Genomic DNA, 14,372 nt, shown 5'->3' on the forward strand with positions numbered 1-14,372 from the left:
ATATATTTTGCTGAATGCTGTGAGTAAGCTTCTTTCGGGGCATACAGCCATGTTATCAAAACTTTTTCCATTGTTTTGTTTCAATAATGGTAAAAATACCTATTGATAATGAAACTTACATTAGCAAGCTGGATTTTCAGTTAAATTAATTCACATAGGATTGCTACTATTTAAACTTCTAGCTGTGCAACTTGCTGTACAGAAATGAAAGAAGATACAGATTGAATTTTTTCCATTTCTAGTGTGTGTTTCTTACTGTGTCAAACTTCTCTACCCATTGGTTGGCTGCAAACTTGTGAATCTATAGTTCACAACAATGGAAGTAAATTAAAAATGAAGTTGTGGGTATTTTAATTAGTAAACCCAGGTACAAGGCATTTGTTATTTATGGGCATTTTATTCCTAGTGACTAACACAGTCTCAAAATACATACACCATGACAATCATTCACTGTTCTGTATCTTACATACACACAGTTGAGTGTTCAGTACTTAATACCACATGCTCCCTATTTCCATTATATCAACATAGTACCCACAGTTCTGATAGTATCCCTGTACAGTACATTTCATATGGGTTTTCGCCATTAACATTAATACATTCCATGGTTTCTTGAATTCACAGTTCAACTCTATTGCTCATGGCACATGTCTGACAATTTATAATCTCATGCTTTGGTGGGAATGCCTCACTTCATGGGTTTTTTAGTGATTTATGGGAGAATGGTACTGTAATTTTGGTAGAAAAGAGACAAATTGTAAAGGCATCAGGCCAGATTTTTACGACCATTTACTTCATGCAGCCAATTTTTTCCATCCTTGTGTTTTACTGAAACATAATGTACTACTTTTGATATTGTAATGACACTGTACCTTCATTTTCAGTAAAAGTCAACTGTCTTCTTAGAGAGCTGCCATTTATAATTTATTTTGATTGTTTCCTTTAAAAATAAAAAGGTGGGAAATCTAATAACATTACTGTGTTTGGAAAATTCTGGGTTTCAATATTATCAGAACAGAATATTTAAATATTCTAAGTTATAAGACTGGTCAGTGTCTTGAAATTACCAGGTGTACAGCTTTGCTTCCACCGTTTTTTCCCCAACATTTGAGGCTTTAATGAAACAAATTGGTTACACATGTATCATTCAAAGTATTTTCCATCGCTGGTCACTACTTTCTCTCATCTTTCGGGCAGTGTACAAATCCCGCATCGAAAAAATTGTTTATCTTTTGAAGTGATCCACGAATCAATCCAATTTGTGACTTCTTCATGAGATCGGAAGTGTTGGTCAGCCAGGCCATGCGTCATTGATCTAAACAGGTGATAGTCAGAGTGAGCAATGTCTGGAGAATATGGTGGATGGGGTAGGACTTTCCATTTTAATGTTTCCAAGTACATTTTGACCTCTTTTGCAATGTGGAGTCGAGCGTTGTCGTGCTGCAAAATCACTTTATTGCGCCTCTTGCTGTATTGTGGCCATTTGTCTTTTAATGCTCTACTCAAACACATTAATTGCATTCGATAATGAGCACCTGTGATTGTTTCACTTGGTTTTAACACCTCATAGTACATGACGCCGAGCTGGTCCCACCAAATGCAGAACATGATCCAGGAGCCGTGAATATTGAGTTTGGCCGTCGACGTGGAAGCATGGCTGGGATATCTCCATGGTTTTTTGCATTTAGGGTTATCGTAATGAGCCCATTTTTTGTCCCCAGTCGCAATGCAATGCAGAGATCCCTTCCGTTTTTGCTTCTAAAGCAATTGTTCACAAACATACAAACACTGTTCAACATCTCTTGGTTTCAGCTCACACAGGACAGAAGTTCCTTGTTTCTGAATCGTGCCCATAGCCTTGAGACATTTTGAAATGGCTTGCTGTGTCACTTCCACCAATTGTGCCAATTCTTGTTGAGTTTGTCGTGAGTCTTCTCAGCAATGTCTCCAATTCTGCATCTTCAAAAACATTCTCTCTTCCACCACTTTGCCGGTCTAAGATGTTAAAATCACCATTCTTGAAGTGTTGACACCATGCCCAACCCATTATTTCACTAATGGCATCCTTACCCTACGTACTTGAGAGCATTCGATGAGACTCAGCCACTGTTTTCTTCATATTGAATCAAAACAGTAACACCTCCCGCAAATGATGAGAATTAGGCTCGTGAACTGACGTTTTCAATCGAGAACAACTTTATGATGCAGACACAGATTGACTAATGTTTGAATGAGGTTATGTTGACAGAGGTACAAGCTAACTGCCTGATGTCTGCAATCTGTTTCTTTTGACTGCTACATACCGTTGTCATCACCTATCGACAAACGGTGGAAGCAAAGTTGTACACCTTGTACTTTTCAAATTTGACACATGCATTTTTGTACGGTAATGGTATTATGATACCTTCAAATCCTAGTAGTTTCTGGGTTAATTAAGTGAAAACAATTACACCACATTGTTCCAGGTTGGACACAGTTCATCTGTAGTAGTAATAATAATATGAACTCCATCATCAAATGTGAAAGTTGATAAATTAGTGTACACTTGTGGTACAGTCATGATTCTATATTTGTGATAACAAGATAAAAAGAGATGTCTGTAGCATGTTAAATGAATGGATTAAACATGCTTCATTTCAAGGCGAATAAAAAATAAATAAAACAGAAACACTAGTAGTAGCTTTTGGAACAAAATTGATATCTGCATGGAAAGGAAGAAGCCAAAAAGGGATATACAGGGTGTCTGTAAAGTTCCTTTACAACTTCAAAATTTTATTACAATAGCAGTTGTTGAAATATTTTAACAACATATCTTTTATTGTAATCAGAGTTTATAAAAGTTTTTTTGACAGTGTTTAATAGACCTCTATATGGGTGCCTTTAGTTGCATGAAGCACATCGAGATGGTACTCGATTTCTTGCCATGTTCGCCGTAGCATAGCGTCATCAGTGGTGGTAAATGGCATTACGAATCCTGTGCTTCAAGTCAGCAGTGTCATGTATCTGTGTTTGATACACGATATCTTTTACATATCCCCCATAAAAAAAAAGTCCAAGGGAGTGATATCTGGTGAACACGGTGGCTGAGGAATTGGCCCATCCCTCCCAATCCATCTGCCTGGAAATGTTTCATTGAAGAACCAATGAACATGCAGTCCCCAATGGGGTGGTGCACCATCTTGCTGGTAAATGATAGGTGGTTGTGCATCAACCAGTTGTGGTGCTACATATTCAGTCAGAAAGTCGAGGTAAACATCTGCAGTAACTGTTGACTCGTTGAAGAAAAATGGGCCAATTATTCAGTTGCACATGATTCCACACCACAAATTCACTTTTGGACTATCCCAGTGAACCTCCCTGGGGGTGTTCAGATCCACAGATTCTCACATTGTGTTTGTTTAAAGTCCCAGAAACATGAAAAGTTGCCTCATCACTGAAACAAACTCGCTTGAGACCTGCTTAATCCTCCAAAAGGTGTTCCGGCATGTTGAATGCAAACTCTGTCCATTTTGGCTTGTCATTTGGCTCAAGTGTCTGTAACAGTTGCACTTTGTAAGCGTACAACCGTAAGTTCTTCTGGAGGACCTTATGCACAGTTGAACGTGGTAGTTGCAACTGTCTGGCAGCAGTGCGGGTGGACTTCGTAGGTGAACGAGTGAAGATGTTTAAAACATGATCGATGTTTTCCTCGGGTGTTCTAGGTCTCCTGTTCCTCCCTTTATCCAGCACTGTCTCTGTCTCCATAAATTTTTTGTGCCATCATGATGGATCTCTTCCCTACTTCATTCTGAAGCTTCGTTGAGTCTGAACATCCGATTTTGTCTCAGTAAACCAGGGCAAACATTGTGCCTTCTCTTGAGGAGTTGCCATTTTATAGAGGATCAGTTCCTTCCATCAACAGAGTACCTGAAACACAAAATTTTAGTATATATGAAAACTTTAGTAAACAGTGATTACCATAAAATAAATTCTGTTAAAATATTTCAACAACTGCCATTGTAATAAAATTTTGAAGATGTAAAGGGACTTTATGGACACCCTGTATGTTCAGACATGGAGGTCAGGTCAGTGAGAACTCTGGCAAACAGGGACCAGTTTTCCTCTCATACCTCTTTCAGGCTTTCAATAAGTGTAACCTTTAATTTCTCAATACTAGTATAAGAAATCAGGGAATATGTGCTGTTCAATTGCATTTAAAAGATTTTCTAAGGTTTGGCTAACTGAAGTAGGTCTGCAGTCAGATGAGTCATCTTAAAAGTTGTGCCAGTGGTTGAAATTGAGATGTTTGCATAGAGGATGTTCTAAGAATGGCTGTAATATGTTGGCAGACCTCTCAAATGTTGAACTAGAGTTTGAGGTACAATTGGACTCAGATAAGCCTTGAAAATACCTTGCAGGTATAAGGTGTGTAGGTATGAAGCAGAACAGCCACAGCAAATGACAGACGTATGGTTAGTGGTAGAATACTAGGAAACTGCAATTATCACAGAAAGAAAACTTACTTAAAAAACATATGACTTGTACTTGAATGCTGCAAGATTGTGTGCGAACTTATGAGGATATCGGGCATCTACATACTTGTCTTATGAGTGAGAGCAGTGATAGTTATGAATGTTTGGTAGAGAACAGTGATGATTATGAATGTTTTGATACTGTTGGTGCATAGAAATGCGAGTTAAAGAAGTTAATTTCACGGTTTTAATCCACACACACACACACACACACACACACACACACACACACACACACACACACAAACTTGTTTTTGTGTAATTTTTCATTCAAATAATTTTTTGTAAAATGTTTACTTATGCATAATTTAATATAATGAAAAAGAAGTTTAGTCTATCGTGGATATGTCTGCAAACTGAAACCTCTGTTCACACCACTTCTTAATACTCCATGTGTCGCTCAGCATTTCAGTGTTCTGTACCATGGTATTGATGTAAATACTAATGAGCATAAATTAAAATTAAACTTTATAGACTCGCACAAACTGCCTATTGGCTTCTGTCTTGGGTTCTTCTGCCAATGCGTCTTTGGTGATTTTACAGAGATTTTACCAGCACAAATGGCTGGCATTGTCAGGGCTTCACCCTTCATTGCTTGTGGTGGACTGGAGTCATGCTCGTGGCCACAGATTGTATGTACTTGGCACACCAATGCCCAAGGGATTTTCCATGTTCATTTCTGCTGTGGTTTTCCCCTTGCTACCTGTAGGTTTACCTTGAGGCTTTCTTCTTTCTTGTTGAAGCTATTGTTGTGTTGGTATATTTCTATAGCTTCTCTGAACAAGCTGGTATGGTAGCTCTTCTCCGCAGCAAGAACTTCCATGTTGGCAGATTTTACTATGTGGTCAGTCTCACACAGCGCATGCTGTGCTATGGCAAATTTCTTCACCTGCCCTACCATGTAATGCTGCTTATGTTCGATGATCCTCATGTTGATTGATTTTTCCAGTCATTCCAGGATAGACTTTTCTGCATGTACACGGTATATTCCTGACATTGCGAGTGGATCCCTTTTCTCTTTTGCCGATCTGAGACACTGTTTGAGCATCTTTGTTGGTTTATAAATAGTCTTACACTGACAATGAAGTAGAGAAGAGCTAGCACACCAACTTGCTCAGAGAAGCTATAGAAATACACAAGCATGGCTATAGCTTCAACAAGAATGAAGAAATCCTGAGAGCGAGTGGATCCTGGATTCCTGTGCTACAGCAAACAACTGTTGCAGCTAACAAGGAGATAATCACAGTGGAAATGATCACAGAAAAGTCCTTGAGCATTGATACACCAGGTGTATATAATTTGTAGCTGTGAGGTGGACTCCACTCCAACACCAACACCAACAATGGAGAGTGAAGCTTTGACAACTTCAGCCACCTTCAGCCACTCATGCTGGCAAAACATCATAAATATTATCAAACAAATGTTGGCTCAAGAAACTGAGACAGAAGCCAACAGGCAATTTGTCAATAACAATTTTGTATTATAAACTATACCAAAAACTGTAAAATATGCATATATAGCAATGAATCTCAATGTTTGGGTTACAAGTTAGCAAAAAGTAAACTAACTTGGAAGTGAAAAATAATGCAACAAGTCTCGTAAAACATTCTATAAGGAAAAGAAAAAGATCATTGTAACATGTGTTTTGTTTATCACTGATAACCATATTTCTGGGAATGTGTTAAGCACATTTTAGATAACAAGGGTGAATAAATTTGAGTAACTTGACTGCTTCTTTTGTTCTGTTTGTTTCAGTAGGATGGTCAGGTGTGCACACATAGCCCCAAAATTGTTAATACCATCAGTTTTAAATCAAAGTATTCACTAATTAGTAACTTAAAGTTACATAATAAATCTGTTCTTTTCAGGCAAATCTAGTCTTCTTGAGTATGGCAATATACATGATGTGTCGTCATGCAAGTGCGTCAGCATCGATGAAGAGCAAAGAACACTCGAGGCTTGCCAGTGCCAAGTAAGCAGGACTGCATGGTGTTTTAGTTACTTGTTTGTTTTGTAGAAGCTGTAATTTTGCACTGCTTTTTTGAAAGCATGAAAAGTAGATGCTGTTTCCCCTGTAATTGATTTTAATGTAACCTCAATCTCATTTGGAAAAAGTACCTTAATACGAGCAGTGAAGTACAGTATTTCTGTTTACTACCAAGTCAGTCTGTCAGTTGGAGTAAAGTTTTTGCATTGTTTTCTTTTTAGGCCTTCGGTTAATTTATTATTTCTTTCTACCAATGTCTATAAATGTGGGATATGATATTCAGCAACAATATTGGATGACATTAGTGGGTCACTACAGTTAATCATGCAGGCTGTTAACTGAATGAATGCTTTTTGGTGCTCTGTTTATTTTTATTTGAAGCAAGAGACTTGCAAACTACCTGCACCAAATACATCTGTATTAAAATGTGCGGAGATCAGTCTAACTGTTTAGGTCAGGGAGAATAATAATTGCCTTTAGTTGTAAAACAGGGAACAATGTTCTTCTGCAACAATTTACTGTTAGAAAATGTCCCCATATAGCTTCATTTTAAAGGTTAAATTGTGTTCTGTGACAGACTGTTGAGTAATTTATCAACAACAACTATTGTTATATACAATTCAGCTGCACGTATGATTGTATTGTTATTAGAATTTTTATTATTACAGTTGTGACTTGCAATCCTTAGTGCCTGTTAACTTTGCATAGTGCTGGCCCTACCCACTGTACCTTCTGCACAACAATCAATGTATGATGACAGCAGCAACAAAATTTTGATTTCACTAAGAATTGTGATTTAGAATCTGATATCTAATAGCAAAAATTTAGTTTTGAGTAATTATGTAGTTCAAAAAACATTTTTATTTAAGATGGTAGATACTGAATCCATCTTTTTCTTTCTTCCTCCTGAACTTTGATATACTTCTAAGCACATTCCAATATTGAAACTAATAACACTGTTTCTCTGCACCTAACACTGACAGAGAAATATTGCTTGTTGGATTGCACTGAATCAAAAATGATAATTATTTGTTATTACAATGTTTGTTGTATACCTTAATTAGCTTGATTGATGTTAGAATACAGATACCTGCTTATAAGTGAATGCCGTATTGTACTTGTGTCATTGTCGGACATGACACTTAGTACAGCCCCACATGTGGTGGTTTCAAATCTCCTTGTAATGAGAAAACGGTTAAATCCAGAAATCTGTTGAGACAGTCTGAGCATGGAGAAATGTAGTTTACACAGAAAGCCTTACTTCCAGTGAAAACATTCTTTTGTTTTACTTTTTTGGTCTATATCAAACTATTGCTCCTTTTGGACTGTGGGCAATGATGTCATTGTGCTGTTCACTAACTATCAATCAAGTTAATGTAAAGGTTGTGATATGGTGATTGTTTTCCTTATTATATTATTTTGTTACTGCAACTTTGATGTGTGCTGTGGTTTATTTTAATCTGCTGATTGTTTGAATTGTTGCATTGAAGCTGGTGATGGAGATCTGGTAACATTCTTGTCTCTCTTCTGTTGCATGGCATAGTGGGAAGGAGGAGAATGCTCTCCAGAACAAATTGCAATCACACCTGTAAGAACACTTATTAAATGTCTTCTCCTTGTAGTATGTAGTTTTCTGCAGTACTCAAGTTCTAACCTTTCTTATTGCTGTAGTTACCTATTTGAAACTTTCTCGGACTTTTTTTTTTTTTAATTATTTGTTAATTATTGTATATGTATGTGATGAGCTCTGTATTATATATAGTAATGATTACTTCTCTTTCAGGTTTTCAAGAATGATGGGTTAAATTGTAAATTTTAAACACTCGGAAAAGACATAGTGAATAAATGTAATTCCTTCACCACTTGTTAATTCGTATTGATAATATAACTGAAAATTCTAGCTTAGAGATGAAAACTAGTATGAGTATAAGTAACTGCTCACCATACAGAGAAAGCATAGAGCATTGTATAGGTATATAAAGTGTGACAGTTGTTGTAGATAAAATTTTATATTGGCAGATAGCATTAGTACGTGCACAATTGCATGCTGATATTGTGACCCAGATCCCTTAGCACATGGAATTGTTGTCCTTGCACCTCTTTTTGTGATTCAAGTTAGTAGTATTTAGACCAGATATTCAGAAATGAACACAGAATGTATAAATATAAAGTCTGTTAAAAAGAAAAATATTTCTAATACAAAATTCAGCTTGTTCTGAATACTAGAATAAGGGGGAAAGAAGATTAGTACAATTCTCTGTTATATCACTCATATTTTTCACAAGCTATATAAACTAATGGAAAAGTGTTATATTCGTGCAAAAGCAGGTATTTACAGGGTGTGGACAGAAATACGTAAATGCCAATAACACAAAACATTACTATGCCTAATACGGAATAGGAAACCCTCACCATTCAGACCAGCTTCCAGTCATCTTGGAATAGATAAATAAAAGTCCTGTATGGTTTTCAAGGGAATCTTACATCAATCTTCCTGAAAAATAGTGGCAGGTTCAAGTAATGATGACGGAGATGGATAACGATCCTGCAGCCTTCTCTCCAAAGCAGACCACAAAGGCTCAATAATAATGAGAGCTGGTGACTGAGGTGGCCAGGAGAGACGTGACAATTCTTCTTTCTGCTTACAAAACCAGTCCCAGACGATGTGAACTGTGAGCTGTGTCTTCAGGGGCTTTGTCATCTCGGAAAACAGCATCACCACGAGGGAATGAACACTGTACCGTGGGAGGGATCTGATCGGCCAAAATGGTGACGTAATCCTTGTCAGTAATATGACCTTGCAGAATAACTGTGTGGCCAGTGGAAGACCTTGATATGAATACCCAAAACATACCAAACCCCTGCAGTGTTTCACTCTTGGTACATAACTCATCCAGAAGTTGGAAACAGTGTGAAACAAGACTCATCTGACCAAATCACATTCTTCCATTGCTCCATAGTCCTTTGGCTGAGGCACGATGTCTCCTGTTGTGGGTGTTTGTGTCACTGACGAGTGGTTTTGGAATTCCAGCTTGCCCTGCAATTCACTGCTTATGGAGCTCCCTTCTTGTCGTTTTAGTGGTGACAGGGTTCCTGAGTGCAACATTCGGTTGTACAGTCACCTTTGCAGCTATCATCATCTTATTTTGTCACAGTCCTCTTCCCATTGGTTTTGGAAGCACCCACCGTACAAGCCCCAGGAACTGGCCCACATTCGAATTCATTTTGCTCTGACATAATACACTCACAACTACACAGAACCCGTTCAGACCCGTGACTGACACTTTCACTGTATTGAGGACACTGCACAGTTCCCATCTCTGGCCAGATGCGGCAGCCCAACCCACAGGCTTGGCTAGCTTCTGCATTTATGCTCAAGTATGCATTTCTTCCAGTATTTGCACGTTTTTGTCCAATCCCTGTATATACGTGCTGCAGAAAATGGCCACTCGAAGAAACTTTCTGCAAAATGTTATACTGAATTGGTATCAAAAATTTTGTTAATATTTAAGTTTACATATTTGAAAAGTTGCTTCATACAAAATTACGTCTAGTACAGTTCTGATAAGTCACAAATAATGCACTTTTAATTTCATTTAAACTATGTGCATTTTAATCACAGTTTGCTAAATGTTCTGAGCTGCAGCTCATCTTCAGGCAACTCAAATTCATGTAATGAACTATTATATTAAGCTGAAATTACCTTATAATGAGCTGAGGGCCAAAATATGTATCAGTCTATATTTCAAATATAACCAGCAATAAATAAACCAACAGCTGTATTTTTATCTCTGATTTATTCCAGAGGCAACCGGTTGTGGCATTCCATTATGCCATCATCAGTAACATAGTGCTTAAGCTTATATTGCCAGACAAAATATCGTGGAAAAGCGAACCAGTATTCACACAAGTGTAGGTAACGTGGTTGTACACTCGCAGCTGACACAGTCTGGGCAGGTCAGTTGCACTCAAATTGTGTCCGAGTGTGTAATCGTGTTACATACGCTGATACAGATACTGGTTTGCTTTTGCACGATATTTTTGTCCAGCAGTATAAGCTCAGCCCCTTTGTTACCATAGAGGAGCTGATGATGGCGTAATGGAATGCCACAACTGGTTGCCTCTGGAATAAACCAGAGATGAAAATAAAGCTGTTGGTTTATTTATTGTTGGTTATATATATTAGCTGTAATTCTGTAATCGCTCCTAGCAATGATGGATGAAGTGAAATAATAGATTTTTTTCATACTGGCTGTTATTCAACAGTGGCTATTTCATATTTATAAACAGATTTTTTAGAGACTGTTTACCATCACATTTTATTGTTAACTCACTTAAACTATTTATGTTGCAAAATGTTTTGAGGCATTAATTAATTGTCAGGCTAAAATTGACAATATGAAAACATTTAACACAAAATAGACTTCGATCTTAATGTAGCAGTTCTCTTTCTTGGCTTGTGTTCTGACCTGCCTGCAGAGAAAGAAGAGTATAACACTTTTGAGGGAGCTCTTACATTATTTGCTGGTCTGTGACTAACACATACAAATGTAAAGAATCTCTCTCTTTAAGTGTGCTGCACTTGAAAATTCCCATTTCTAATGAATAGAGTAAGTGATTGTTTATGTTTTCTGTGTTAGCAACAGACATGTGAAGTAAATGCTCTCTCAAATGACTCACAGTTCTTTTTCTCCGCAGATAGATCACAACAAATACCAACACAGAAAACCATGTTAAACTCTAAGTATTTTCATGTTAAATGTTTTTGTATTGCCATTTTTCCCAGTAACATGTTGCAATATCAAACAGTTTAACTAAGCTAATAAAGAATTTTGACTGGTTGTGGTCTTTGAAAAACCTTTTTGTAAATAGACTTTCTTCATGCTGTTATGTACTTGTATTTGATTGTTTATTCATAACACTACAATATCTACAAATTTGTTAGCACTTGGTCTTCTCTGCCACAACTTCTTTGTGTATACTATCTTTTACCTACGATATCAAACCTAACTCATTTTGAAACATCTTGACAAATTAAAACAGTGCTGAAACAAATGGCAAACCTGGAATCTTGCTTGCCTGGGGCAATGCTCTTACTGACTAAGCAGTCTGTGCCCAATTCATAACCTGCCCTCTTATCTTCAGTTCTGCCAGTAACTCTCTCCCACTTTCCAAACTTTACAGGAGGTCTTTTCCATGCATTGTTTGAGTAGCACATGTAGATGAAAAGATATTGCTAAGAAATGGCTCTGCCACAGTCTTTTCAAGAATGAATATTTCACTTTGCAGCAGAGAATTTGCTGCAGTTCCAAAATGCTATACATGGGGTGTCTGAAAATCTGCCATCTATTATGACATGACTTGAGGCCATGTATGTTAGTGAAGTGAAATTTTGACTTAAGCTGCCATTTATTTCTTCAGATTGGTCTGGAAGTCAACAGAATGATAAAACTACAACTTTTGGCCTATCCTTAGAATTTGAAAAGGGACATGAGTAGGTTAAAGTTAGATATAGTGGGAGGTACGATGGGAGGTAGAATGGGACTCCTGGTCAGGTCACTACATGGCTATTGACATGAGATCAAGTAGGGGTATGCAGGAGTAATCCTAACAATATGTAAGAAAATAGGCATCTGGGTAAGCTACTACAAACAGTGCAGTGAACATGTTATCATAGCTGAGAGAAGCATGATTCAACACCCAGCACAGTAGCACAAGTTTATTCGCCATCTAGCTATGCTCCAGATGGTGAAGAGATGGAAAGAATATTGGAGGAGAACATGAATTGTGTGAAAGGAATGAAGGAGGAAGCCACTTAGTAGAATTTTGCACTCGGAAAAATTTTATCGTTGCTGACACTTGGTTTAAGAATTTTGAAATAAGGTTGTGTACATGGAAGAAACCTTGGGTTCACAAAGATTTCAGATTGATTATGTAATGGTAACAAAAAGATTTCGAAATTGGTTATTAAAATGCAAGACTAGAGGCATATGTGAACAACAAATTAAAACTGAATCAAATGAAAAATGTAGGAAAAAAGGAAATGGGGTCTGGATAAACTCAAAGAACCAGAGGTCTTTCTGAGTTTCGGAATGAGCATCAGACAATGATTGACTGAAACAGGGAAGAAATAAAACAGAAGACAAATGGGTAGCTTTGTGAGATGATACAGTGAAGGCAGTAGACGATCAAATACATAAAAAACATGGGCTATTAGGAATCATAAATGAAACAGTAGATATTGAATTTAATTGAAAAAAGGAGACAGTATAAAAATGAAGCAGATGAAAGTGAATACAAATGCTTAAAAAAAAAGACTGACAGGAAGTGCAAACTAGTAAAGCAGGAGTGGCTTGATCAGAAATGTGAGGCTGTTGAAGCATGCATAAATGGGGGGAAGATAGATGCCATCTATAGAGAAATTTGGAGAGAAGAGAAGCAGCAGTATGAATGTCAAGAGCTCTTAGCAAGCCAGTAGTAAGCAAAGAAAGAAAAGCCGAAAGATGGAAGGAATAGAATATAGATTGTTGACATATACACAAACTTCAGGACTATGTAATCTAAAGAGAAGAGGAAGTATGTAAAGATATAATGGGAGACATAATCGGGAGATGTTAGCTTCACAGAGCACTAAAAGATGTATGTGGAAACAAGACCCTTGGCATAGATGACATTCCCTCAGACTGATTGAGATCCATACGAGAGCCAGTCATGACAAATTACTCCATCTGGTTTACAAGCTGTATGAGAAAAGGAAAACACCCTCAGACCTCAGGTAGAATGTAATACTTCCAATTCCAAAAAGTTCAATAAGTCACGGTTGCAAAATATCGACATGAATTATTTACAGAAGAATGGAAAAACTAAGGGAAGATCAGTTTGGGATCTGGAGAAATGTAGAAATATGTGAGGCAAAACTGACACTGTGACTTATCTTAGAAGACAGATTAAGGAAAGGTAAACCTACGTTTATAGCTTTTTTAAATTTGGAGAAAGCTTTTGACAATTCAGCTGAAATACACTCTTTGAAATACTGGTGGTAGCAAGGATAAAATACAGGGACGATAGATTATGTACAACTTGTACAGAAACCAGGAGTTAGGGTTCATAAGAATCAAGGGCCATGAAAGAGAAGCAGTGATTGAGAAGCAAATGAGAAAGGGTTGTACCCTATCCCCAGTGTTATTGAGTCTGTACATTGAGCATGCATAAAGGAAACCAAAGAAAAGTTTGGAGGAGGAATTAATGTTCAGGAAGAAGGTACAAAAACTTTTGAGGTTTGCTAAGGACACTGTAATTCTGTCACAGACCACAAAGGGATTGGAAGAGGAGTTGAATGGAAGAGACAGTCTTGAAAGGAGGATATAAGATTAACATCAGCAGAAGCAAAACAAGGTTGATGTAATATAGTTGATTTAAATCAATTAATGCTGAGGGAATTAGATTAGGAAATAAGACACTTTAAGTAGTAGATGAGTTTTGCCTTTTGGGCAGTAAAATAATTGATAATGGGTGAAGCAGGGAGGCTATAAAATGTAGACTGGCAATGGCAAGAGAAGTGTTTCTGAATAAGTGAAATTTGTTAATACCAAATATAGACTGAAGTGTTAGCAAGTCTGGGAGTATTTGTCTGAAGTGCAGGCTCATCTGGAGTGCGGTGTAGATGATAACCAGTTCAGGCAAGAAAAGAGTATAAGCTTTTGAAATGCAGTGCTATAGGCAACTGCTGAATGCCAGAAGGGTAGATTAAATAACTAACTAACCAGATTGGGCAAAACAGAAATTTATGGCACAATGTGACTGAAAGAAGGTATCAGTTGATAGGATACATCCTGAAGCATTAGGGAACTGTCAGTTTTGTAATGGAAGGAAGT

General features: G+C 37.3%; 1 protein-coding gene across 1 annotated transcript in view; it reads left to right on the forward strand.

Moving 5' to 3' along the window:
* Positions 1–14,372, forward strand: part of LOC126184502 (latrophilin Cirl) — a 796,671-nt gene that overhangs the window by 750,456 nt on the left and 31,843 nt on the right. The window contains exons 15-16 of the mRNA XM_049926894.1: positions 6,380–6,483; positions 8,042–8,086. Coding sequence (XP_049782851.1) covers positions 6,380–6,483; positions 8,042–8,086 — 149 coding nt within the window. The remainder of the gene's footprint in view (positions 1–6,379; positions 6,484–8,041; positions 8,087–14,372) is intronic.

The sequence above is a fragment of the Schistocerca cancellata genome, chromosome 4, assembly GCF_023864275.1.
Source record: "Schistocerca cancellata isolate TAMUIC-IGC-003103 chromosome 4, iqSchCanc2.1, whole genome shotgun sequence".
NCBI lineage: Eukaryota > Metazoa > Arthropoda > Insecta > Orthoptera > Acrididae > Schistocerca > Schistocerca cancellata.